Source organism: Clavelina lepadiformis, chromosome 9 (assembly GCF_947623445.1).
Source record: "Clavelina lepadiformis chromosome 9, kaClaLepa1.1, whole genome shotgun sequence".
NCBI lineage: Eukaryota > Metazoa > Chordata > Ascidiacea > Aplousobranchia > Clavelinidae > Clavelina > Clavelina lepadiformis.
The window spans coordinates 12,261,503-12,288,093 of record NC_135248.1 but is presented as its reverse complement, the minus strand read 5'-3'; the positions used below and the strand labels follow the sequence as shown (position 1 = coordinate 12,288,093).

At 36.7% G+C, this 26,591-nt stretch overlaps 4 protein-coding genes, 1 long non-coding RNA gene and 4 other non-coding genes across 11 annotated transcripts; 4 read left to right on the top strand and 5 right to left on the bottom strand.

The window, feature by feature from the left end:
- Positions 1 to 31: 31 nt before the first annotated feature.
- On the bottom strand, positions 32 to 104 carry Trnak-uuu (transfer RNA lysine (anticodon UUU)). Its single transcript has one exon. It is a non-coding gene; the product is annotated as a tRNA-Lys (tRNA).
- Positions 105 to 808: 704 nt separating this feature from the next.
- On the bottom strand, positions 809 to 880 carry Trnaa-ugc (transfer RNA alanine (anticodon UGC)). The gene has a single exon. It is a non-coding gene; the product is annotated as a tRNA-Ala (tRNA).
- Positions 881 to 1,293: 413 nt separating this feature from the next.
- On the top strand, positions 1,294 to 7,692 carry LOC143470541 (uncharacterized). The gene is made up of 3 exons (XR_013119375.1): positions 1,294 to 1,430; positions 7,044 to 7,201; positions 7,358 to 7,692. It is a non-coding gene; the product is annotated as an uncharacterized LOC143470541 (long non-coding RNA).
- On the bottom strand, positions 2,412 to 4,409 carry LOC143470485 (DNA damage-regulated autophagy modulator protein 1-like). The gene is made up of 6 exons (XM_076968652.1): positions 4,250 to 4,409; positions 3,638 to 3,793; positions 3,391 to 3,490; positions 3,119 to 3,299; positions 2,903 to 2,928; positions 2,412 to 2,778 (listed from the first exon to the last, which is right to left on the bottom strand). The coding sequence occupies exons 1-6, from the start codon at positions 4,324 to 4,326 to the stop codon at positions 2,632 to 2,634; spliced, it is 687 nt and encodes a 228-aa protein (XP_076824767.1). The 5' UTR covers positions 4,327 to 4,409; the 3' UTR covers positions 2,412 to 2,631.
- LOC143470540 (DNA damage-regulated autophagy modulator protein 1-like) lies at positions 6,321 to 8,714 on the bottom strand. Its single transcript, XM_076968744.1, has 6 exons — positions 8,421 to 8,714; positions 8,132 to 8,287; positions 7,953 to 8,052; positions 7,614 to 7,794; positions 7,250 to 7,275; positions 6,321 to 7,133 (listed from the first exon to the last, which is right to left on the bottom strand). The coding sequence occupies exons 2-6, from the start codon at positions 8,173 to 8,175 to the stop codon at positions 6,930 to 6,932; spliced, it is 555 nt and encodes a 184-aa protein (XP_076824859.1). The 5' UTR covers positions 8,176 to 8,287; positions 8,421 to 8,714; the 3' UTR covers positions 6,321 to 6,929.
- A 2,192-nt stretch (positions 8,715 to 10,906) lies between these two features.
- Trnas-gcu (transfer RNA serine (anticodon GCU)) lies at positions 10,907 to 10,988 on the top strand. Its single transcript has one exon. It is a non-coding gene; the product is annotated as a tRNA-Ser (tRNA).
- A 3-nt stretch (positions 10,989 to 10,991) lies between these two features.
- On the top strand, positions 10,992 to 11,063 carry Trnaa-cgc (transfer RNA alanine (anticodon CGC)). Its single transcript has one exon. It is a non-coding gene; the product is annotated as a tRNA-Ala (tRNA).
- A 302-nt stretch (positions 11,064 to 11,365) lies between these two features.
- Positions 11,366 to 17,709, bottom strand: LOC143470784 (solute carrier family 2, facilitated glucose transporter member 5-like). 3 transcript variants are annotated; one of them, XM_076969054.1, is made up of 14 exons: positions 16,320 to 17,709; positions 15,404 to 15,511; positions 14,927 to 15,043; positions 14,633 to 14,769; positions 14,326 to 14,441; positions 14,157 to 14,255; positions 13,822 to 14,001; positions 13,490 to 13,677; positions 13,312 to 13,416; positions 13,096 to 13,223; positions 12,896 to 12,984; positions 12,588 to 12,730; positions 12,286 to 12,480; positions 11,366 to 12,090 (listed from the first exon to the last, which is right to left on the bottom strand). In XM_076969054.1, the coding sequence occupies exons 1-14, from the start codon at positions 16,332 to 16,334 to the stop codon at positions 11,740 to 11,742; spliced, it is 1,971 nt and encodes a 656-aa protein (XP_076825169.1). In that variant the 5' UTR covers positions 16,335 to 17,709; the 3' UTR covers positions 11,366 to 11,739. The 3 variants fall into 3 exon arrangements, with proteins under 3 accessions (XP_076825169.1, XP_076825168.1, XP_076825170.1); XM_076969053.1 differs by having other exon boundaries at positions 11,367 to 12,090; positions 14,912 to 15,043; XM_076969055.1 differs by lacking the exons at positions 15,404 to 15,511; positions 16,320 to 17,709 and having other exon boundaries at positions 11,369 to 12,090; positions 14,633 to 14,782; positions 14,927 to 15,030.
- A 1,948-nt stretch (positions 17,710 to 19,657) lies between these two features.
- LOC143470785 (solute carrier family 2, facilitated glucose transporter member 5-like) lies at positions 19,658 to 25,545 on the top strand. Its single transcript, XM_076969056.1, has 13 exons — positions 19,658 to 20,210; positions 20,341 to 20,448; positions 20,725 to 20,817; positions 21,007 to 21,161; positions 21,266 to 21,381; positions 21,493 to 21,591; positions 22,279 to 22,461; positions 22,615 to 22,862; positions 23,099 to 23,218; positions 23,492 to 23,654; positions 23,868 to 24,013; positions 24,134 to 24,313; positions 24,685 to 25,545. Exons 1-13 carry the CDS (start codon positions 20,196 to 20,198, stop codon positions 25,015 to 25,017), a joined length of 1,959 nt encoding a protein of 652 aa, XP_076825171.1. The 5' UTR covers positions 19,658 to 20,195; the 3' UTR covers positions 25,018 to 25,545.
- Positions 25,546 to 26,591: the final 1,046 nt, after the last annotated feature.

Below are 26,591 nucleotides of genomic sequence, written 5' to 3'. Positions count from 1 at the left end.
ATTAAACAAAGTTGCATTTTTAAAAAAGAAGCGCCCGATAAGGGACTTGAACCCTTGACCGTTGGATTAAAAGTCCAACGCTCTACCGACTGAGCTAACCGGGCTCTTAGGGTATACGGGTTGTATACGTCATGTCTAAACGTTTCTCGTATCTATCGAATGAAGACTCAAGGACTCGGGTTGAAATAATACTGTATAGCTAAAAGATTAATTTGTCAATTACAACTTGCTGTTAAAGAAAGAATTAATTAAATACTTAGCGCATAATATTAATAGCAAAGACTTAGTACTTTTCGTTTTGAGATATTATTAAATGGTTGGTTTATTTGCTGGTGGAGCTATTATTTCATAAACGTATTTTGGGTTCTTGGGTGGGTTTGGTACTAACTTTCTATACTTTTAGCACCAATATAATGTACACTTTGCAAGTTTTGAGCCTTCACGGCTTCGCCATTTTTTCCCGTTCTTTGATTGTTTGTGAGTGTATTTCTTGATTGACCAGTTTACAACGAGGTTAACACCACAGTTTTCGCTCCCCATATACGAAAATAAACAATGGCGAAAATTAAACAGTACAGTATACGCTATAATGGTTAGCATTTTATTTCTCGTTATCCAACAAACAACCACGAAAAGTAAACAACAAAAAATACATTTCCAGTCTCTCTCGTTACATTGCGTTGACAGCAATGTGGGCAAAATAGTCCTAAATAATTATGAGAATTATTTAACGACAGAGTCTAAGACAAGCATTTTAATTACCTGATAATTCAGGAAATTGATATCACATTAAAAAAAAAAAAAGCTCTGGAGATGCCGGGGATCGAACCCGGGGCCTCACACATGCAAAGCGTGCGCTCTACCACTGAGCTACATCCCCTGCCGATTAACACTAGCCAATTTTGTGTATATATATCTATATAAATTTTGTGTATACATATCTATTTTTAAACACATAGATTTCTTTTATTTTTCAATGTTACATTGTTCTAGAAATAACTGTCATAAAATTGCACAAAAATTCTACACTACTGTATAAACATATAATTTTTGACAGTGACAGTGTTTTTGATTTCACTGTAAGTTGGTCACGCGGTCTGTTGGTGAAGATATACCGTTAGGGAGAAAGGGTATGCAAAAAGTCGTTTTTTGTTATTTAGGGTATGATTAAAGTTAACTTCAGACTACAAGGTAGACTTAGGTTAAGTTTAGGTTGTTATGTTATAAGATTTAAGTTATGTTAACAAGAAAATGTGAGAACTAGCTTTGCACACACGACTTTTTCAGGTGAAATAGTGGCAGCCATGATTTTTAGAGACAAAAACAGCGGTTTGTCTACTGTACGCTGTAACAAAAGCACTCAGAAAAAGCCATAATCACCATCATGTTTGCAGCCCTACATCCCACGAAGCAAACTGTGAATTTGAGAGGTGAGTAAATCTTAAAAATATTTCTTTAAAGCAACACGAAGCGTTTCGAGGATTTTCACATTAAAAAGTGAAAAAAAGACTTTTATAGGCTAATTATTTGAAAATTTGAAATTGAAAGTTTACCAGGGGCGCGATGAAAGTCATTTTTCTTAGTGCAGGGGTCGTCAACCTGCGGCTCCGGAGCCGCATGCGGCTCTTTCATCCTTCTGATGCGGCTCTTATTAATTTTATTGCTACAGTAGAAACAAACAGAAAAACACTCGCGTCTTTATCTCACTGAGCTCATTATAGTAATCACATTATTTAAATCTTACTGAATTAACTGCTTTTATAAATGCGACACATGACAGTTTTGTTACAGAGTGTCGTTTTCGTTTTACTGTGAAAATAGTTTTGCGGCTCCCAGTGATTTTTATTTTGTGGAATATCGGTTAAAATGGCTCTTTAAGTGCAAAAGGTTGCCGACCCCTGTCTTAGTGGAACCAAAGAGATTTTGTTTAAATCTCTTTGGTGGAACGAATTCTTAAAAAAACGAATTAGAGAGAAAAAAGTATTTTTCAACAAGCCTGCCTAAACGAGACTGTGTTGTTGAATGATCTACTCATGAACTGCGCATTGGCAAAGCGATTTTGCTTTCATAGCATTTCTCGTTTGCTCTGCATCGAAACAGCATTAATCTGCTCAAACAAGCAATGACAAAGAGAACAAGGTGTGATATAAAAAAGGCTGCCACTGTTTCACCGGAAAAATTTGTGCGTTTGTAGCTAATTTTAATAGTTTCTTCTTAACCTAATTTAAATGTTATAACATGCTAAATTAAACCTAACCAAAATCTACCTTCTAGCCCAAACCTAACTCCAATAAAGCCTTAAATTGCGTAAATATACTTTTTGCGTTCCCTGGTTCCCATTCTCCTTACCTAACCGCCTATCTTTTACAACAGGCTGCGTGACCTACATACGGTAAAATACACAGTTCGTATCAAAAAACACTTCTAAAATGTATTATAAATTGCTAAACTTAGCATATTGTAAGAAAATATACAAACTTAGGCAATAAAGCAATGTAAAAATAACCATATAGCAGTATCTTATTCATTGCATGAAGCTTTGTATGGACGTAAGTTAAGTGCTGAGTGTTGTAGAAGTGGTTCCAGTCCCGTATCGTCAAGTGTCATCGCTAACGGGAAATTGGAGATTCGTTATACGTGGTCGCCGTGTAAAACAAGTTTGACTTCCGCGCTCTTGATTCGACGAAGATCATAGATCAAAGTGGCTAGGAAGAAAACTGCGGCGTAAATCAGAATCCATTCCGTAATTGCCGCAGTCGAACTATACCTGGCATCAACCTTAATAAAAGTTACAAAATTCAAGATGCTTTTGAAGCCGTATAAGTAGGTGCAGTACAAGTATAGGAAATTGTTTGTCTTTTATAATTACGTTTCATTCTTTAGTGTCTATAAAAACGGGTACCTGCATTAATGAAGCAAATATGATCACTGTATGGCAAAAATAAATAATGAGTTAAGGAATCAAACACGACATATAGTCTTGCAACTAAACACAGTGGAAGATATGGCTGAAGTAAAAGTGAGTGGTGTAATACTTTGACAAATTTATTACTATAGCAATCTGTACTAATTTGAACCTAAACGAAAACATGTGGGGCTGGTATTAACAAAAGGATACTGATAATTATGGCAGCGCTTCCTAAAATGACTAAAGCTAATCTGCAATAAACGATGGCCATGCCGTGTACATGTGGCACCAACTGACGCCACGATATTATGACAATCAACCAGCCATATATCATTGCTCCAATGAAGGCCGTAAAGGCGCCAATCAAGTGCGGGATCAGAAGAACAGTCCACTGAAATAGAAAGTAAATCGATTGGTTGCTGAACATTCATTTGAGATAAGACGCACGTATCAAATCACATAGTTAATGATAGGAAACCTACTTGAAATGCACCTACTAACACCACTCCAAAGCTTGCAATACAACCAATCACGAAGGCGGCGGTATTCAGCTTGGTTGGATGGTGGTGATGAATTACGTATCTGTGATAGTGTACAGACTTGAGCAACGCAAAGCACATTTTAGGAGTGGTATAAACGGCTCTTAACGCAAAGTAGTATGCCGGCTATTATCATTTCCTGGCTTTGTACTACTAATTTCTGTCCAAGTCTACCATACGTTATACTCACTTGTAGTATAAATACATTGTAATTAAAACCATAAACGACGCCAGTGAAAGAATTAGAGTGAACAAAGTGCTTTCAGGTGACCTGGCGCCAGTGTCGCTAACAAAGGGCCATTCAGGCGGCGAAACCACGTGTTGATAACTGAGTGAGATTCCGTAACTGAAATTGACAAAATAATTGAATGATTGCAGTTAGCTAAATCAACAAAAACTTCACTGCTTTGCCAAAACAAGGCACAAAATTTCTGGTCGCCTATACATGTTTGGTACGATAACAATAGAACTACGCTTATAACGGGCACGCCAAAAGCCCTAATCCCTCCACTGTAACCCCTATATACATTTAGTAAGGTTATTGCTCTGCAAGTCAGTAGACATGTGATCAAACGCTGCATTTACTTATTTTTTACTGCACCAGCAGATGTACGTTATCTCCAGTTATGCCGGATTTGGTTTTACATCATTCAATTAAATATCCAACAATGAAAAAGTATTGTTATCATAAGTAACAGTATCAAAGACTTCTTCTATTGAGAGAAAATTTTCTTTGGTTTAGTGAAATCATATACAATATACATAGCTATCGATACCCCAATACCTAATACACAAAACTTACCATGCAAAAAATCCAAAGAACAATAAAATGAAAAATAGCAAGGGCCAGTACATATGTGATTTCAGCGCTTCTTTCATCTTAGCAGGCTTTTGTGTTATGTGCGCTGCTACAACATTACAGATAAAACCTGGCTTAAAAAACACGGTATTATCTACTATGACAAATGTCAACTTGTCACGACTGGATACATATCCTTGTTGATATGCTGTAAATAGGCTTTCTACTGTAGGCTGCAACACCATTTCCTTAATGTTTTCGGAACTCTGGGCTTACTAACTCTTCCTTTTCTACGGACTTAAGGTAAGCTAGAACAGTCTATTTGCAAAAATGGAAAATGCTGTCCAGTATTGAATGCCCTTTGATAGGAGTGACGTAGGCTATATCATCTTTCGACTGAACTCTTCCGCTTGACTGCTACGCGATGATCATAGCTATTCTTGTTTATCTTTACTTCCCTACACCTTACGCTCACCGTGTACTCAACTTCAAGTAAGGGGCAATTAAAATCAAGTATAGACTACAGAAGAAAATTTTTTGGATAAAATTTAGTGGTTTAGTCAAGGAACCATTGCCAAAAATGTGTAACAACTTAACAACCTTATTCCTTTCCATGTTTTATAACAGAGAAAACGACAAGTATGACTTCACAATGCGAAATCATCACGCGTGACGGGTAGTGTATAATAATTCAATTATGAATGCAAGCTTGCCGTGGAACACTGTAACTCACTGCGTTTTAAACAGAATGCGATCCCGCGGTTACCAGTAAATCAAATTTTTGCAAACTCATTCTCTCAAACTAACCGTTTTCCTACATCGGACTGCGTGACCTACGTTAACTTACTTACGTTGAAATAATCCCTTTCTGTCACACTAAGCGGGACATTTGCGCTTATTTTGAGGGTTAGTTTGGTGGTAAACTAGTAACAACAACATGGCAACAAAATCATAAACAGATCATTAAGTAGAAGGAATAAGATCATTAAGTGATGGAACCAGGCTAAGACCATTTTGGTTTAGTATTCTAGAACTTCTTACTTTAAAGGAATTATTCAAACATTTAAAACTAATTTCGTTGATATGTACTTGATATATAAACATGTCCCCGTATTTAGTCCTAATCAATTTACTATAACAATGTATAGTAGCGAAATTATCTTTCATTTAGTCGATAACTTCCTAATTTTACAGAGCTGTGTTGTCGTTTGAGTTGCTATGCTAACGTATTCCGCTTTGTGCGATATAGGCTCGCCTACAGTTTCGAGTCATTTTATAGACTTAGCTTAATGTAAACACTGGGAATAGTTTTTCAGCAGCTGTCACAATGAGACGTCAATGGCTTCCGAGTTGATCGATATAGCTAGCTGATACAGTTTGTTTTATATGATGCTCTCTAACCAAAACTAAAACTTTTTACGCTCGTATCCCCTGTGCGACCTGCTTTAGAACGAAACGCACGCAGCAGGCCTTCAGCTGTGACGTCATTGGTAGGCGTTGTCACGTGCTTGAAGTTACGTTGCCAACTTTTTTCTTGTTAATAATTGACAGGACGTGACGAATCAAACGTTTACAGCAGAAAACTCTGAGAAACCGGCAGAGATGGGCCTAAACCAGTGTTTCTTAACCTTTTTTGGATCACGAACCACTAAAACATTCTTTGAAAAACTATGAACCTCTTTGCAAGAAACACATTGCAAATGTCAAATACAGTACTACAATGCCAGACTTGCAATAGTAAAGTAGCGATTATGTATTATTGCATCACAGAGGCGGTTTCGCAATTGCTCAAACTATTCGAGTTGCATGTTTGGCTGCCGTTTTGGCTTTTTGAAGTGGAATCGTGGACAGAGGAAAATTCGTGGACCCCAGGTTAAGAACCCCTGGCCTAGACGATGTTTTTATTTCTAAATGAGTTAAACTCAAAAACGGTCCAGTCGTTCTTAAATACCGACAATTATTTTGTTTAAGTTAGAGCAATAAGATGACAAAATAATTATAAGCAGCATGTATTTAACTTGATGTATTTAACTTCATCTGAAATCAAGTAATTGAATAAGAAACCACATAAATTGTAACACTTTCATGTTTTGACAAAGTCACCAGCCATAAGGCAAAATCACGCCGGTGAAAATAAACAGATGTCGTTTTCTAGCATTTTTCTATAAACCAACGCAGCAATAAAACAGCACAAAACTGCATTTTTGCTTCAATGGTTGGCGGAATGTTTTCGCCAATATTCACCAAACACATGAATCCGTTATTGTTAACGACGGTACTTTCAAAGTACCGATTGCCCACCTCTGGAAAGACGATGCATATATAATATCGAAGATAAAAAGCGTTCGATAGTAAAGAACTGGCAACCGTTAAACCGTTACTATCAGTTAAACTGGCAACCGTTACTATCATTTGTGCCGAATCAAGGATAATGAGAAACTTTTTATATATTAAAAGCAATCTTATAAATTCCCTACAAAAATAAATTTAAAAAAATATCACAAAAGGCGAGAAATATACCCACTATTTCATTTCAATTAAATGTGACCATTGGATAAACAGAACATCAACATTACGTGTAAGTAGAGTGCTCAGCATATATCGCATGAGAAAGAATATTCAGCATTCAAAGATTTATATTTCATTTTGAATTTCTGCTCTTCGTGTCAACGATATCTGTATTCTACGTCACTGATACTTCGTTTAACCTATCGTCTTCTTTTGCCGAGACTGGGCTTGTTACGGTGTAGTCGCTATGTAGGATTAAGTCTAAACTTGTGTCTTTGATGCGTCTCAGATCATACACAAGAGTTAATAGAAAGAGAATGGCGCCGTATATTAGGATCCATTCCGCAATTGCTGCGAATGACCGGTATTTTTCGTTCACCTACAACAGAGATATGCATGTGGGACTTCCAACAAACAACTGTTGATAGTTAACATGACTAATATACGGTATGTCTTAAGTCAAATCTCACAAGGTATTTTTAGGTGTAAACATACCTTCCATAAGACCAGTGCTACAAGGACTAAGTTAGAAAAAACGTTTGGTTGAGAAAAATAGTAAACTTTTGTTTTTTCATAAATTGAACGCAAAATTTTTGTTAACAGTTTTACCTCTTGACAAAAAAGCCTAGTTTGGCTGATATGTGATGCATATCGCTTGGTTTTAACGGGAAAAGCCAAAATAATAAGGGCAAGTCATTAATTCTGCAAAGTCCAATCTTCGTGGCACACACAGGCAAGTATACAAGGTTTCTGAAGACCTGTTCGTTTCTTAAAACCATCGGAACCTGCTTAATACTAAAGACAGAAAATGGGAACCCGTCAAAACAAGGTCGCTTCGAAGATTCTTAAAAAAGGATACAGACAGTGGCCGCAATGCTTTCGACCAAAGCAATCACCATCCTGCAGTACACAACGCCCATGCCGTGAACCTTTGGCGCCAGCTGGCGACGAGAAATATGGACAATTAGCCAGCTGTAAAGAGTTGCGCCACCGCAGGCCAGGAATGCACCAATCATGTGTGGAACTAAAACCACGGTCCACTATAGACAAACAATAATTTATCAATTTTTTCACTGTAGTAAGTTTATTTTAAGTAACTCAGTTACAATACTGACACAGACACAACCTGGGCATGACGAAGATTTAGTTTAGCTTGAAACCATGCTAAATTATTTGGGTGTTATCCATCGATTCTTACTTGAAATGCTCCAACCATGACCATGCCAAAGCAGACAACACATCCCACGACTAAGGCCGCTTTATTTGTTTTTGTTTGATGATGTTGATGGATGACATATCTATGACATCATGACATTATACTGTAGTTTAGGCAAGTCAAACGATGTTTCTGTGTTGAAGCCTGTAGCTTACACTTACTTGTAATACAAATACATAGTAACGAGGCAAGCAAACGCAGCCATTGAAAAGAGCAGAGTAAAAATGCATCTTTCTGGCGTGGCGACGCCAGTGTCACTTACGAAAGGCCACTTGGGTAGAGATGGTACGTGATGAGAGGTAACAGAAATTCCGTAGCTATATCGATGAAAAAAGAACTTGTAGCTTAACAAGTTATATATTTTGCTAAATTATTAACGTATTTCTTACTTTAACACTAATTAGTTAGGATTAATTATATTGTAATTTATTAATTTTACAACATACTTACCACGTAAGTATGCCAAAAAAAAGTAAAACGAAAAATACGAAAGGCTAATAACAATGAGATTTGAAGAATGACGTCATTTTTTATTTTTACATCTGCTATAAGCTGCATTAGATTAACTGTTCAGTAACCCATATAACTTTAGCTGGTATATCTCTATATAAAACGTCTTTCAACAAAGAGTATTATAACGAAAACACTCAGTACACAAAAAAACTGATTTTCAGCTTTCTGAGCTACATTTATCGCTTGATCAACACGCTTTATTACGTTCATCGCAATGGGTGGCTTAAATGTTATCTCTAGGTAGTGAAAAACGTCAGCACACAGCTTAGCATATAGGCTGTTTTTGGCAAGGCTCTATTAATTTAAGAGTTCGATAGTCGCAATTAATCATTAACGGAATATGAAGAAATCTTTATGCTGACTTGCCGTGTTTGCTTAAACAAACAATGTTTTTATAACCAGTACGGAAATATGTTTATATAATAACCGTGAAAACTACAAACCTTGATCTGGATTCTGTTTTAATTTGTTATAAGCAAAACCCCAGAAAAGTCTATATTAATGAAAGTCTAATATTCCAACCAGGAAAATTGTGTTTTCTTAAAATAATACAAGGGCGTCAGACTGCGACTAAAAACAGCTTTTATCATCCAAGTGTTTCTACGAGCGGTCATTTCTGACGTAGAGCACAGAAAATACCAACTACACTAGAATTATCTATTTTGCTATAGTAAGAATCAATTTGTATTATATTCGTCTAAGAACTGACTCAAATATTTACTTGGCTTAAGGCTGGCTGGCTTACTGTAAGCCTTCAACTGACAGACGCTGGGTGTATCGTCGTCGTGAGAGCAGCTCTTCTTCTTTTGTCATCCGGTTAAAGTACAACTGTTTCTTGCTAGAATCTGCCTTAAGGTTTTTTTGCCACATTCAACCATCAACAAAACTTACAAGGTATGATTTGATAGTCATTTATGTAATATTGTTCAATAAATACACGCATACAAGTCTTTAACTGTTTATCAGGAAATGTAGTTACTGTGAAAACAGTAAAGAAGTTCGGTAGGCTATAGACGAATATTGTTAAAACGTTTCATTTTATAGTTTTTTGCTTAACAAATGTCTGCTTTAGCATGCTTGCTGTAAATTTCCAGTAAGGAAAACATCTGTACACCGTTGTTTAGTCAAAAACGTTTTAATTTGTGTCTTTATGTTCTGACATAAGCATGGTAGAAATTGTGTCTTCTTTTCTCAATAAGACAAGTGTTCCCGAGATGTTCCTTATTTGACAAAGGTCGTAGGACATTGTCGCAAAGAAAACGATTACGCTGTAAATCAGAAGCCATTCTGCGGCACTTGCAAGAGTCCTGTACTCCCGGTCAAGCTAAAATATTCACAAGATAATAACATTAAACCCAAGACTCCAAGAGCGTTACAAACTAAATTTAGTCCAATGCAAGTTTACTGCGAGTAGATCAATCCATAATATTCTTTGCCGGAAAATTTCTGTCCTTTTTGAAACAACAATCATAGACCATTTTTCAGTTACTCACCTCTAAAAACCCGCTAGCGACAATAACTGCATGTACCTCAAGTTAAGGCAGATGACATACTATGACCATAACCGGAATGCATCATTTATATTTCTGTAATAATATTAGGTTATATTTGTCGTAGAAATAGAATTAGGAAAGTAATAAATTAAGAAAAAAGCTATATAAGCTGCCCTGGCGTAATTTGGAGGGTACGTTAGGCCATGGCCTTTACGAACCAAATGTTTTGGGCTATAAGCGTTTTCGTGCCCCCACTCTTTGTCGTATATGGCATTTTCTTGTTAGTAACTACTTTTCGAGTATAATCTATAAAATAATGGTGTTTCAAAACTGCATACGATAAATTGCCAGCTATATCCTACATATAAATATAAGCAAAACACATTTTATACATTAATACATTTGAGGCTTTTCATAGCAGTTCTTCAAACAAAATATCCCAAAATATTTATAAAATCTTTATTAAATGCAATGGGATTTGTGCAGTCTACGTTTTATGCTCCCTAATAAAAAGATTAAAAACAACTTTAAAAACTGCGTTGCAGTTACTGCTTTGTCTCATACACCAGTTGGTATTGATCTCTATCTGGAGACAATGTTTTTTCGGTAAGAACGCACTTTCATGTTAGTTGTATAGTTCACTCTGTACAAAGTGTATTGAAATTTGCAATCGTTTATAGCTTAAATATGCTGCCATTTTATATTGTATGCGAGCATTAATTTCAACACCTTACAATACTGTACAGTTATGCTTCGCATTACAATTAAGATACAATTTAAATTTAACCATTTCAACACTTAACAAATACCAATTACCTTGAGAAAATGAACCGTTATGGCAAAACAAACAAATAAAGCAACCAATATCACAGCAATGATACTTTAGTCCTGTAGCAATGTATACTGAAAAAAGGACACCATTTGACTAGCGACGAGGTGGCCGAGTGGTTAAGGCGATGGACTGCTAATCCATTGTGCTCTGCACGCGTGGGTTCGAATCCCATCCTCGTCGGCTGGGGATGTAGCTCAGTGGTAGAGCGCACGCTTCGCATGTGTGAGGCCCCGGGTTCAATCCCCGGCATCTCCAGAATTTTTAACAAATTATAATTTTTGTAATACAGCATTGACTGACCATAATACCGACAATTCTTTATTTTGTCTAGGGCTGTAGGGGATTGAAACGCAACTTTCTCCAAACAATGTGTTTTAGTTACTGCGTTTTATCGACGTCTATGTTTTGTTATCGACGAAACTACAGCAAGCGGTAAATTACAACGCCATCCAAAGTGTAAGATCCTTGGTATTTAATTATTTATTCAAATTTAATTGCCCTATGCAAGAGAACTCGCATGACATTTTAATAACACTTCATGTTATCAAAAAATAACAGTTTTTGCTGGAATATAGCGGCGGCATTTAGCCTAAGATTATACTCAATGTTTAGTTTTGGAGAAACAGGCACACCCACAACTCACCCCGGCTTCTGCAACTGATAACTCTTCCTTGTTACAAGTTTAAACTTGTTTTGGTACTTGCCGCTCAAGTTGAACATATCCGGTGTCCACATAGCCGCTAATAAGACCTCTCGTATATTACGTGGACGTCAATTATTGCACAAGTAAAATACATCGATAAGCGCTCGCAATATTTAAAAAATGTACAGTATGTTTCGTTTAAAAATAAAAGGTTTCACCGGCGGACCTAGTACGTACGCTAAAGCATATAAGTGAAGTCCAACAGTAACGCAAATGTAAAAACAATAGTTAATCTTCAGTGCAAATTGCGCTTATTGCTTCACGGAATGAAGAAGTATTGTGTGGTGGCGATTGACTCGGAGTTGATAATCGTTGGTTGGAGTCAGTGGTTAAAGAATTGTCACTACTGGATGTCGATTCGGTTTCGCGTAATGTTATCGGCTGAGCTCCTCTGGTCAACGGGGAAGTCAGACTTTCGTTACCATCCTGGTATCTTAAATCAATTTCTCTTGGTTGTCGTGTGTCTTCTCCTGTTGGGTGATATAATCGCTTAGGCGCGGTATATGCGCTGTCTGGAGCTCCTCTACCATTAGCTACACTTTCACCATCGCTTGCTTGTATCGGGGTATTTGTTATCAGCTGTGTAAAATGGTCATCAGTTAAAACTACATGACGTGATAGCCTAAAAGCTGTCTCGGTTGCCAGTCGATTGTTTTCCACAAACTAAAACTTTGTCGATACGTAACGCGGACACATGCAATACAACACAGTTTAATATTAAACCCGACAAATGTGCATACGTTTTGTATGGTAAAAATAGGCATTTGTACGTACGTTTTGGGTGGACTCAGTGGGAGTTTTATTATCATTGTTGTCTTCACTGGATCTTGACCTTTGCGAAAACTCTTTGTAGATATTTTGAAAGCTCTTGTTTTTTGTCTCGGGCATAAAATAGTATAAAAAACCAGTGGGCAAAAAGCAGATGATCATAAAAAAGAAGACAACAAATCCAGCCCTATTAGTTTTGTCCTAAACAAAAAAAGGTAACACAAATTTCACGCATAATCCATTTCGGGAGCAAACTAGTTTGTTGAAAAATGAAGTTTTGAGTGTAGTAAAATTGAAAACGTCATTACCTTAAACGTTCCTTCGTTTAGGTATGAAAAAATCCAAAATATTGCCGCGTTGAAGAGCCAGTTCAAAAAATGTCCTATTGTAGAAGCAGCAGGTCTGGATGATTGACGAAAGTATTCAACGGTTATGATCCACGGGACAGGTCCTTGGACACAACAAAAAATCCAGTCGTAGGAAAATGTGCTCAGTAAAATTTGAACTATTTTTTGCAGGAGCAGGTACAGTCAGGAGCAAGCTAATCCAGGATTATGTGTAGCAGAGGCTGCTATTGTAGTTTATACCAATCGATACCAACTAACTTATAACTTACCTGGACCAACGGCAAATCCCAATATAAACCCAATCATTGAGGCTAACCCGAGATATGCAGCGTGTTTTTGTGCCTCACCCTGTGTTGACCTACATTAAAGTTTTAGGGTTTCTCATGCAATTACCGCCGTCATGTGACAAATTCAAATTCAAAATACAAATTCTACACTAACCCATATCAAGTAAGGCGTTGACACTTACCCCAGTCCTTCCTTGTATTGGCTTGATTCTAATAAAAGTGAGATAGCTAAAAGAATGCAAGAGAACCCGGCGAATATGTAACCACCCAGTAAAAGTCGCTTTCTTCCAACCCAGTCCATCAGTATTATCTGCGCCAAAGTGGACTGATTGAAGAACACAACTTAATAAATTTTGTTGAGAAGGTTGGCTATTCCTGAGGTTCGCTGTTCGTCTTACCGCAATAACAGTGATTCCTACATTGGCGATACAGACTCCTATGCCAACTATATCGTTGTTTTTTAAAACTGTGCTGTCAATCAGGTTTTGCACGAACAGCAATATCTGTAGAATGACATTTCAAACAGATAAGATTATACGTTACTATATTCGATAACCAACACACAAAAAAACTTACAGCGTTAATTCCGCACAACTGCTGTAGAACCAGCACCACAGATATAGTAATCAACTGTCGTCTGCTTGGTCGGTGACAAATCAGTTTCCACTCCGACATTTGACCTGACGCTCTTTCGTCATCTCGTTCCTCCCGTATTTCGTCAATCTCTGCTTGTACGTCATCCGTCCCACGAAACAATTGCAAGGCTACGTACGTCATAATAGCCGTTATTTGTCTGTTTACTTGAATGAGCTCTGACTAAAACTCAAGTACTGTATTTCATTCTAAACTACATCGCTTGATCACAAGGACAGCAGTTACAGGATGCAACTCAAACGAAATCTGTTTACATTTCTCTGCTCCATCTTCCCAATTTTGGTCGATAAAAATAGCTCGTGGACTATCTGGAAGTGACGGAAGTATAAGGAGTTGTATCAGAGATGGAACGGCGGTGAACACAAGAGTATATCTCCAGCCATGACAGTTGCCCCATACTTTATGATGGCCCAAAGCTTGAGCTACGAGTAAGCCTTGACACAAACACATAATTACAGTAAGTTAAAGTAGAACTGAAAGCGTCATATATGGTGTATACAAGCGGCTTTTCAAATGACCAGGTTAACCGACGTACTTCAAGATACAAAGCAAATTGACATGCCTGCTGTAAACGTGAAAGCAAACTTACCAAGTGTCACAAATAGCTGGTGCACGGTTATTACAGCGCCTCGTATTTTTGTCGGTGATATTTCTCCTACGTATAATGGAACGACTCCTGTCGCTAAGCCTGCAAAATTTTGTTGCAATGACTCCACTGAAGACATCCATAGTTACAATAGAAAAGCAGCTATCTTTACCAGCAAACAAGCCCTGTATAAATCTGGCCGCCATCGCAACGTAAATGGAGTCGGAGACCCACATCAGAGCCGCTCCAATAATGGAGAGTGGGTTCATCGTCAGAAGTGTTCCTTTTCTGCACGTAAAAATCTTCAGTTATATATCCCAAATAAAGCAGTCATTTAGTTGTATGTAAGCCTAAGAATTCATACTGAAGTGATGGAAATGTAAGGTTAACTGTACGTAGAATTAACTGTTTTCATGTCTATCAAACGAAATCCTAATGCACGTTTGAAGCTGCATGTCCTATAATCTATAGTTCTATACCTTCCCATAATCTTGACGGAGATACCAGTCAGAATCGCGCCGACCATACCACCCAGAGTGTAAATTGACACCGTAATCAACCACAACGACGCACTTTTACACGGCCCGTTCTCACCTTGGCCGTCGTTTCTTCCCACCTAAAACATGAAGCTTCGAAACCTGTATCAGTCTTGTCAAATATAAATGAGAGGGTTTGGCAGGAAAACAGTATTGCTCTAGTATTTACGTATATCTCGTTTATTATGTTTTGTATTGGCGTAAGACAATGACGGCTACTACCTGAAATGCGCTTACATTGATTGGACTTCCGCCAGGAGCATATAACATAGGATCACAGTTACTGTCGTTGCACGATTGCTGACAAGTGTTGTTGTCACCGCTGCTGTGGACCCGAAACTTGCAATGCATAATCTGTTAACAGGCATTAGGGTCGTAATTCATAACGAAGTAAATTGTGGAATTGTAAACTCGTAAATTCACATTTACGGGAACAATAGCATAACTTAGCAAACATACATTCAGCCGAATTATTTTTTTGCAGTGCTGTTAACCGGTGCTTTTTTGGGCAAAAGTTTCAGCTAAAAGGTCAAATCTTTGCGGTCATAGGTCAGCTAATGGTGAGTGAACGAATTCTCAGAATCACACCAATACTATTCGCAAATAGCATTGACGCTCCCCAATCAAAAATAATAACTCAAACTGCATTTGACCATCAGTTTATCTTACTCTATCAAAAGTTGAGCAGATATGCCGACAAAGACTTGGTCTTACCTGTGAAATGGTGTTTACTTCCAAAATAGCCATGTTGTAACCGTATTGAAAAGAACTCATTCCAGAAGCAACAACAGTAATGACCAAAATAAAAGTAATTCGCGAATTCTGTTAAACCAAGCGACAATATTAGCGGCTGATAACGTATAATACTGTATTATTTATTGTAATTAACTTATATGGCATAGTGTGATATGTAAGTTTAGTAAATAGTTTGATTAGATTTTGCAAGGAAGGCGTATGCAACAGGCGCTGCCCAAAACCATGTGCTTGAATAACCCAACTCAATAGATTTCCACACACTAATCAGCGAACTAATACACAAGTTTGTTAAACAATGTTTAAGTGGACTCCATCAGTACAAACATTTCATAGCGCTCATTTGCTGCGACCATGTTATGTAAATAAAAGTCTATAGCAATTACAGGGCAACTTTTATCAACGCGTATGATAATTACTGCGTTAATGCTATAACAGCTACAGCGTAGTTTAGTGATGTGCTGTAAGTTTCCTTCATACAAAACTGAATACATGATTAATCTTATGCGATAATGTTATATAGCAATCATACTTTCAGAGATATTGCAACGGTTTTCACAAAAGTAATGCATTGTCACAACTGGGTGACATTACCAAGCGCACAGGAAGACTTTACTGTAGTCTGCATTCTGCAGTGATTTTCAAAATTCCTTTATCTACTTAGACACTTAAGTAGCTGAAGTACGTTCATTTGTTTTTCACAACTCTAGTAATATTACGTTTCCATTCGTATAATAATTTGCAGACACTGTGAATCATATGTGGAGTATAATTGATTAATTGTTCAATGTCAAAAAACGTTTGGAACAGTGAGTTATAGATAACCAAACTTATAGAATCATCACATATGGACAGTAGGGCAAAACATTTTTCTTACCTGGATTTGGCACATGTCGACGAAACTGCGCGAGCTTGCTGTTCTTAAAATCCCAGTTTTTGACAGCTTTCAATATTGACCAGCTTCAAAAACTTCTCAAGTTAACTACTCACAAGGCGGCAGGTACAGTAGCCTACTAGTCACTCCAACAATAATTTTGACTAGTTCTCGTTTTATCGACCTTATGTTGAATTCAGTAAGATTTAAGGCCGTCTGCGGTCAACTTGAACTGAAGGCTAAAAAAGCTTGGATCACTGAATCATAAAAGAGAGCATTTGGCTATATACTTTGTTCACTCACTTGGAAACAGTCTAGCTTTGTATAGTTAAATATTAACAAGTTGGAGTAATGACATGGATAGCAACTATCATTACAAATAGTACGACTGAATAGGAAGACTACTTCACTTTATAGTAATAAGTACGGATGGGCCGATACGAACCCAAACTCGAATATCGCCTTTATGGAAGATTCGGGCGAACATAAATACCAACAATGGCGAACCCGAATACAATATTACTTATACATTTACTAACTTTTGTTGTAAATGATGATCTAGTTTCCCGACAAAGCTAAACTAGAGTCAGCAGTACTTACAACGAAGGTCGTTTTCCTAACGATTTTGCTTTTTCGATCGTTTTTTAAACACTATTTTTCGAAAGAACGCGATTTGTTTATCGATTACGTCATTTTAGAAGCAAGACTTGACAGCTTTTGAAGGAAATTTTATTGTTTGGTTCTAATACGAATAGATTCGGGATTCGTTCGTGTCGACCTTCATGACATTCGGGTTCGCACGAACCCGAATAACCTTCCTCGAGGCACAGCACTAGTAATAAGGTTAGCAATCCCTAATGCCACACGAATTACACAAATTATTTCTGCAGACACGTTTCGAGTCTGAAAAACGCCGATCAGCCAGTTACCTAGTTTTCGTTGCATTCATAATAATTATCCGCAAATTTCAGCCGAAGTGTTGCAGCGATGTTGCGTTACGTTGCGCCAACAAATGTTTGTCGACTCCAAATTACTAGCAATGACCTTACCGCAAAACGGTTATATGAGTTAGGTTGTTGCAACGATTTCAAATAGATTTTGGTTAGGTTTGATTTACCATGTTGTACCTTTCAGTTAAAATAACGAAGAAACGTGAAAGGTAGATTTAAAGTTTAAACGCTTCATTATGTCCGGTGAATAAGTGACAGCTTTACTTTTACAAAATGTAGCTATTCCGGATAAGATCAGCTGCAAAGAAATATCGCAAAACTTGATTACAGTAATTTTATAGCACTGCAAAGTTGAACTAACTGCACTAGTTGCTGTGGATATATTATTGTTTCATAACCTTTAAAGCTGCTTTTTATATAGTCGACTTTTTATTGTAGGCTATGTTAATCTTTCCTAAATAGGTTTATTAAATCATGTATCAGCATGAGCTACAATATATGACCGATCATCTATCCAAATTTTTTCTTATTACCTTTTTGATTTATAAGACCACGTTCAACAACTCAAAATGTTATCAGACAGCAACTGTATGCTCTCTATGAACAGGGAAAATTGATTACGAAGAAATTAAAATCTTTCTTCTGTAGTTTCAAGCCGAAGTAGTCGAGTACCTACATCGAGTACTTGCCACTTGATCTGGTACTTGTACTAGAAACTGAAAACTAGTACTTGTGTACAGCTGTGACTAATTGTACCGACCGGTCTGAACACAATGATATAGCCAGTACCATTTCACACGTAAACGTGGTTACAAGGGAAACTGTAATACTAATAAGTAATAACCTTTTCGTACTGTGAAGCTAAGATTCAAAAGGTGCATTACGTTAATGCATCAGCATTAACGGCAATACGAACTGGCTCTTTCCCAGAATAGTCTTTTGCTGACATTGCTTTATAACCGTAGTTTATTGCTTGTGTTGGCATGTTGTCTTAACGCTACGTTAAAGGAATATCAGAAACTTTTGTTTTATTTGAACAAATACGCTTAAACTTTCATCTTTATGCTTCGAGCAAACTAGAATGGGTTTTAACACTTTCCGAGTTTTTTTACAACCTGCCACGACCATCAACTAACAAATAGAAAGGCAATAAGGAAACTCAGAAGTCTGGATTACTTTGTCTTGGCTGAAGGAAATCAACACAGCATGGGCAAGGACCGCGTGACGTCACACAGTTTAATGAATGTAAAGTTTTGTGCCTTGCATATTGCATGTAGGCCTAAGCTAGTTTTGTTTTCGTTACAGGATTTCATAAATTTATTTCTGGCTTCACGATGCCTATACCTTCTTTTGTAGAACTTGTGACTTACTTTTATCTTAATCGTTACGCAGCAGTACGTTTACAGGCGTTTATAACATGGTTATTTTATGGCTATTTTGGAAGTAAACACCAATTAGCAGGTATATGATCTAACGTTTTAACACAGCACACCTTTCTCAAATTACAATGAACTGAGTTGGAATTGCAAAAATATGGAACGCCAACGCCGCAAAAATAGCAAAGTGTTAAATTGTATCGCAACTTTGCAAATTATGTTTTGTTTTCATACTTTGGTTGGAAGGTTATCAAACGTAATTTGATAGATTCCAATCACGAAACAACAAGCCAAACGTCACGACCGGCATTCAAACGGGCTTTTCTGTGATTGCCGTTGCACGATTCATATGCCAATTTTTAAAATGGTTTTGCAACATTTACAATTATACCACAGTTTTATAAACTTGATTTTTTTAAATCAAAGCACGACAATTTCAGTCAGGTATAACAATTGCAAAGCAAACTGGCTGTTGGCAAGTTACAATGCCTAATGGCAAATGGTGTTTTCTTTAATCGGGTTGCTGTTTAGTTAATCAAATGTCCGTTTTTTTAATCATGTAACTTATACTATGAATTATAAAATGGCCAAATGATTGGAAAATAGTCTTCGTAAATCAAAAATGGGCAAACCGATTTGCAAAATACATGCGTGATTAGACAAACATACCCAAATTGCTGAATCAACATCATTCCTAAAAACACAAATTGATTCTATAAAAGAACGTATGAATAGCATAACGTCTTCATGAATTGCCAAGTATACATGGATCGTCAAATATATAGATGATTTGCTAAAAGTGCATGATTCGCTAAATGTACATGAATCGCCAAATGTACGTGATTCGGTAAATGCATGCTCGATTTGCCAAATGTACGTGATTCGGTAAATGCATGCGTGATTTAGGGTGGTGCACAACAATAAGTTTAGGTTACTTAATCGCTGTCCTTTTTTGCACCGTTGCCTAAATATGGATCGATAACACACGTACCTGGTTTTCACTTTGAAAGGTGAATGAACCAGCAACTTGACAAATGTAAATATCACGTGACCCTGAATAAACGAACACGTGTTTGCCTAATGCAGTTTGCTACACCTATCTGCGTTTTGCACAAACAATATAAGATGTGTTTTTGGAGAAACTTACCAATGCTATTGACTTCAGTTAGGATAGGCTTAAGTTAGGATATATGACAAATCGATTATAAGTTGGTGGAATGATTTTGTGAAAGTTAGATGCTCGATTGCTGCGAACGGTTAGACGGTGTATCTTCTTATGCAAACTTAAAACTCAGTTGAAGACGTTTCAGAAACTTTGTTTTTTACAGAGTTAAACGAAAGCTGATAAATTAGTCCATAAGTGAGGTCCATTTTACTTGTCGTTGTTTATTTCGTTTAAAAACTGCAACAAAAATTGAATGCTAAAACTAATTATAGTGTGTATCGCTTTACGCTTATAAAATTATTAATTTATGCTTTTCTTCTTAAACCAAACCGTGTTTAAGTGAATCATTAAACCGAACTTCTACAATCATCACCACTGGGGGTGCATCATGTCAGAGTATAGAGTAAGTCCTTTTTATATTAAAGAAAAGATAAAGAAACAAACCGGAAAGTTTTAAAGCAGCGATGTGTAAAGTCTTAATACGCTTGTATTCGTCTCAGAAATGTTGTTATGTTATTATGTTTTGCATTCAGCACAAAGGGATCACATTTACTTTGGTTGTATCCGTACTTGCCGCTGCACTGAGTACGTTTCAAGCAGGTTATAACATGGCCGTCGTAAGCCTTACCCCGAATGCCCAGGTAATAGAAGACATTGAAAGTCTGACTTTGCTACTAATACCCTACTATGTTTAGATATTTACGATACTAGCTTACTTCGTAAAGCATTTCTAATACTTTTAAGCTGATTTCGCTTCCAACTATACTGGATGGTACAAAGAAATTTGGTTAAGCCAAACTACAAAAACGCAAGAGAACGAATGCTTACCCTTGTAGAATCATTGGAAGCACGTTTTATTGCCCGTAAAGAACTTCTCACCAATACGAATAAATATACTTTATGTTTGATATAATCAGATAATACAAGGTCAATTTCTAAACCACACCACAAACTGCACAAGAGCTGATGGTCACCAAATAACGACGAACCCGGAAAAGGGAATTTTCTCTGTAAGTTGTTAAAAGATGTTTGAGATCAATCTTTTGATTTATATATAGAGTTTCAAAGAATACCCGCTTCTCAAAGTACTACGTATCAGTATAATTTCTTATAGTGTAATATTATAACAACATAATAATGATAACATTAATACCGTAAATCTCACATTAGTATTAAATGATGATGTTAAATCATTTTAGGTGCTTGGATCAAATACAACGCAATCGTTTAACCAAACTTGTGTTTATGACCATTGCAAGGTGACGTTTCTTTGGCTACTGACCGTGTCAATATACCCCATTGGTGGTATGATTGGTTCAACTTTGATAGGATTTTGCATCAGAAAATTGGGGAGGTAAAACATGTTTTGCCAGATTATGATGGCTTTGCCATAATAGCGATTCCAACAATGCAACAGCCTTGACTTTTTTCAATAATGAACTCGACTTCCTATATCAGAAGAGGAACGCTTATCAGTATGAATCCTTTTTCAATCGTTGGAGCAATCATGATTTACAAGAGCACTACCCTAACAACTATCATTGTCGCACGATTGATACAAGGCATATTTGCAGGTAAGAATAAGAAAAAAGCGGACATACGAAAAACACTTTCTGTTTGATATAAAATAATTCTTATCATGCTATACTACACAATTAAGATCCAGTACCAGCTTTTCCCCACAGGTTTAGCTACTGGAGTAGTTTCTCTCTACATAGGAGAAATATCGCCGAAGGAGATACGTGGAGCTATGATCACTGTTTCACAGCTCTCTGTCGCTCTCGGTAACATGCATTATATTTTGGTAGTATGCATTAACCATATAGTTATAAACAGATAGGGAAAAGTTCTACGTACTTCTACACGTATATAACAAATTGCTGTTACATTTATTTTATCCTATGGATTGTCCCCAAACCGGTCATATTTTCATGGCTGGTAATGTTAAAATAACTCATCCTCTCCTTGATTTTTGCTTCATTCTTTTCATTACCTTTTTCAGAAGTTTTACGCCACTGTAAGTCTTTACTATAGTGTATATTTTCAATTTCCAAGAAAGTTGCATCAATGCAAAAATCGTTCCAATAACTTTCCCTTTGGCTTATTGGACATCAAATGAAAGCTAAGAAGATTTAATTGTTGAATACATTCACATTATTAATGTAGTCTTCCGTTATTGCATGTGAAATAAGTGGTGTATGTGTGGTATGTTATGTTTAGGCTCCCAAACTATTATATAAGGTTATATGCATTATAATACGATAGGTATGATGGCAATGGTGTAGTCAAAACTTTCTTGCTTCCATTTTTCTCCCCTTTACCTGCATGTTTCAAAATTATAATTTATTTCATATATATTTGTATATATTTTTATTTTTATATATTTTTTATATAATTTTTATATATATTATATATATATAGACCCTTTTGTGTTTGTCGAACTTTATGGTTAATGCATTTTTAATTTATAGGGTTGCTCACTGCGCAAATATTTGGCTTTTGGCAAGATTATTTATGCACGTCGGTAGGTTGGCGTTCCCTCCTTGCTTTCACGGTGTTTCCATCAGCTTTACAACTCCTTGTCCTTCCTTTGGTTCCCGACAGTCCAAGAGCTCTCTACATTAACCATGGATGGAGAAATGGCGCCGAAAGAGGTAAATTGTGATTGTCTGAATATAAAACAAAGAATTGTGTTGTACACAGTATCTGTCCTACACTGAAGAATATGCAAGCAAGAATTATTCCAGCCTTTATGCGTGTTTCACAGTTACAAGCTACTGCATAATATTTATTATTATGAATTACAGCCTTAAAGAAATTTCGCGGAACAAACGAAATCGAGAAGGAGTTGGAAGAGATGGGCAGGGAGATGGAATCGGAAAGAGAAAATAGTCAGCTTCTTACAAATAGTCAACTTTACGAAAGTCAAGACAATACGACCGATGTCAACCAGGAAATTTCGGAACGTGAGCTGCGGAGAAAATTGGAATTAAGAAAGCATTTGAAAATAGTTGCACTTACTGAAATTTTGCAACAATTATGCGGAATCTATGCGGTAAGTTAATTTTGTTTTAAGCAAACTTATTTCCACAGCAACCGTTTTTACCTATGGTTCTTGGCAGGGGATCAGCTTTAGCAGGGAAATGTTTTTATCGTGTATTCCATAACTCACATCGCTGTGTGTTATGAAGATGGTAGTGTTTAGTATTTTTGTTTTTGTTTTGTATTTTCTTGACTATACTATATTTTATTTAAATCCGCGCTTACATCGATTTCAATTTTTGCTTATAGATACTGTTCTTTGTAAAAACCCTGGTACCGGAAAACGGGAACTTAGACGACTTCATTGAGCAGAGACGTAAAACAGGAGTCATCGTGTGCTCAGTCAACGTTTTCACGTCTTCATTATCGGTACAACTTGCCTGCTTGTGTTTGCGTACAAAATGATAGGATTTCTTTATAAAAACGCAGTCAATTTGCATGAAATTCAAGCGGATGCGTATACAACAAAGTACATAGGTTATGAACAAATAATTTCTGGGGCTATTACCACTTAGCCCGGGCGCCATAGATATTCTTTATAAAGTCATGCACAATACATACAGTAGCCTACTTTGCGACAACGGATGAAAGTATTCACGATATTGCACGAGGCCTACGTAAAAGTTTATTTTTATTTGATAGATTTTCCTGATAGAAACAGTCGGGAGACGTCGTCTTTTGCTTGTGGGTTATGGATTTGCCGGAATTTGCTGCATTCCTTTGGGTGTAGCTATTCTTGTTCGATACGAACCATTAGGGCTAGCCAGCATGATCGGATATATCGTCGGGTTTGCTATAGGGCCTGGTATGTTATAGTGTTGTCATATTAGTTGTGGACATATGGTTCAGTCTATTCCATACAGCACCGACACTTTAATTAAACAATCCAACATTTCACCTTTTTGTGAACAATCAAATTTTTTGAAATGAAAAACAAAACATCCATTATTTTTTGTTGATGGAGTAGCAAAAACAACAATGTAGCTATTTTCTGCTGACATCACTGTCATGTATATAGGCCCGGCAACATGGGCAATACCGGTGGAGTTCTTCCGACAGTCAACAAGGTCAGCCGCATCAACCATTGGTCATCTGCTTAACTGGACAGCAATGACTTTTATATTTTGGGTTTTCTCGGGGATAGAAATCGGTTTCGAACAAACGGTAGCAAACTATGAAAGTTATCTTCAATGCTAGATTGGCTTTCTGATGATTATGTTTGCTTTCTTAGTAGTTATATGTACATAGTGATAGTTCCACCAAATCCATGCCACATGTTTCCAGGAATTGCGCATAGCACTCGGTACTGCAGTGTTCTTTTTCATGATTATTTGCTTCATGGCGTGCGCTTTTGTCCAAGACGTACCAGAGACAAAAAATAAATCTTTTCGAGAGATTCACGAGCACCATGAACCGGAAGAAGTTCCAGAAACGCAACTTTCCAGAGACGAAGATAGACAACAGGTTTGTTATTTTTTTTTGTAATTTTCGGGCTGCTAAATATATGAGTAGGCTATGTTATAAGAATAAGTTATTCTCTTGATTTTTGTTATAAATACATAGTGCTTTGCCAACTTTCTGTAAGACTTGGTTTGCAATATTTTTATATTGAAGGTTGAAGTTATGTATTTATATACATATATATTCCCAATTCCTTGTTTCGTGATCGGTACTTGAGCTGATAAAAAAAACATATTAAATTACTATGGTACTAAGTTATATTAAATAAATTAGGCTACTATACTAATTGGGTAAATTACTATACTAGGTACGAGATGGATAACCCGATACTGGTCTCGTTTTTTTTTAAAATTAGAACCCATCACTTTTTCCAGCTTATACAACCTAGTCATGATGGAGAACTTAGCGACACAGAACAGCAAGATGAGCATCATACACAACCCAAAGGCGTTTACGACCCAAAACTTGCAACAAGAGGTCCGCAAGAGGACATATCTGAGCCGATGGAAATAGATCTGAGACAAGCTTCTCTTTGCAGCGCGGTGGAGCATAACCCGAAAGGCATTCAGCCAACAGCATCCAGCTTTGATGAAGCTTCTTGCTCTAATCAGAATTCAGCAAGTTCTTCTAGATCCCGTCAGGGTTTATCTCTGACAGATTCTTCTCTTGGAACTTCAATGTTTCGGGATGGAATTGACAACTTTTAGTTTTCGCTCATGCAGTAATAACGTTTAAGCGCGGTATAGTTTCCACTCGTTAATTTACTAATTGTTCAAGTTTACATACAAAAATTATACCTAATATTTCAACCATGAAATGATAAAATTTTTAATAACAGTATATATAGGGCATAGGCTATTTTGTCACAAATCGGACATTTGATGAGCAGTTACGTATAATTTGAAAGCGATTTTTGAGTCTAAATCATCAGCAATAGCCAAACCAGCTAAACAATAACTACAATATTTAAACAAAATTAGGGCAATACATTGACCAACATTGTTCTACTACGCACAATGTTAATAAATTTTTTGATTTCTTATTGTCAAAGATTCGTCCAGCAGCAAGAATAACTTTAGCGGTGTTGTACAACAAATTTGGCAAATTTGAGTAAAACTTCATTAATTTCACCGAAACTTATTGTTTTATTTATTAAAATATTATTGTGAAGTTAATATTGCATGTTGGCGCGCAAGTGTTGTTAAAAGCAATAATAAAACTAATTAATTTGCAAATTTCGTTTGCAACAGAAATCCTGCAGATACAGTTTTCTGTTCGTTGTTCAAGCTTATTGATATAATGTATTCATGTAGGGCATTGCAGGCCTGCATACCAACTTGATTGTTTTGCGTATGCATTTTTTTGCTGCAGACAAAGCAGTCAGGCTATTACAGCTTGATTAATTACACTGGTCTACAAAAACAAAAAAATTTTTGTTGCATGAACTTTGATGATTGATTTAGGCTAAGTTTTGGTTGCTAAATCCAATTCTCAGCTCAGAATTGCTCTATCACGTCAGGTTTTTTCGCTGCGCATTTTCCCCAATTTCATAAATTGATCAAATTTTGACTTTCGTTAATGACGGTACGGTGAACGTATAACAGCAACAAATCAAATATTGTTATTGAAATCACCTATGATGAAACCTCGGCTGGAAGTTTTGTTGTAACACAGAATGACAGGGTTTTCAGTAAACCTTAATCTAGTGGTTTTCAATCTTTTTTCAATCACGGACCTCTTTTCGAATTTCGAAAATATATGTGGACGCATTCATTTTTTTTTCGTATCTTATTACTTAGTTACTATCTTTATACACCGCGCTTGGTTTATACATCACGTTTGGTAGCTCAATACTGAGTTACCGTCTTTATTTGTATACATCTGCCCTGGAGACTTAAAAGGCCAATGATTTTTGTGACAGCACCCTGCTCTTTAGTAAAACGTAAACATTGTCAACAATAAACATAACATTATTCGTATAATGTAAAAGAAAATTGAGAGCTCAAAACGAAGACTGAAGCGCGTGTTACTTCACAATGGAAATAAATATGTATCGATTCCAGTAGGACATTCTGTGACACTCAAGGAGACGTATGAAAACATTAAGGATGTGCTGGAAACACTGAAGTACAGTGATCATGGCTGCGCGTGGGCATTATGTGTAGACATAAAAATAATGAACCTTCTGTTAAGACAGCAAGGTGGTTACACCAAAAACCCTTGTTTTCTCTGCTACTGGGATAGCAGAGCCATACATGAGCATTGGATAAAAGATAAGTAG

Coding starts and splice junctions, on each gene's coding strand:
- LOC143470485 (XM_076968652.1), bottom strand. CDS start 4,326: ATGAAAGAAGCGCTGAAATCACATATGTACTGGCCCTTGCTATTTTTC. Junction 3,794..4,249: donor TTCTTTGGATTTTTTGCATG/GTAAGTTTTGTG, acceptor TGTCAATTTCAG/TTACGGAATCTCACTCAGTT. Junction 3,491..3,637: donor ACAATGTATTTATACTACAA/GTGAGTATAACG, acceptor ACACTATCACAG/ATACGTAATTCATCACCACC.
- LOC143470785 (XM_076969056.1), top strand. Junction 21,382..21,492: donor GATACAAGGCATATTTGCAG/GTAAGAATAAGA, acceptor TTTTCCCCACAG/GTTTAGCTACTGGAGTAGTT. Junction 21,592..22,278: donor ACAGCTCTCTGTCGCTCTCG/GTAACATGCATT, acceptor TTTAATTTATAG/GGTTGCTCACTGCGCAAATA.
- LOC143470784 (XM_076969053.1), bottom strand. Junction 14,442..14,632: donor TCCGTCAAGATTATGGGAAG/GTATAGAACTAT, acceptor TTTTACGTGCAG/AAAAGGAACACTTCTGACGA. Junction 13,678..13,821: donor GGAAGATGGAGCAGAGAAAT/GTAAACAGATTT, acceptor TGACGTACGTAG/CCTTGCAATTGTTTCGTGGG.
- LOC143470540 (XM_076968744.1), bottom strand. CDS start 8,175: ATGGCTGCGTTTGCTTGCCTCGTTACTATGTATTTGTATTACAA. Junction 8,053..8,131: donor ACTATGTATTTGTATTACAA/GTAAGTGTAAGC, acceptor ATGATGTCATAG/ATATGTCATCCATCAACATC. Junction 7,795..7,952: donor TCATGGTTGGAGCATTTCAA/GTAAGAATCGAT, acceptor GTTTGTCTATAG/TGGACCGTGGTTTTAGTTCC.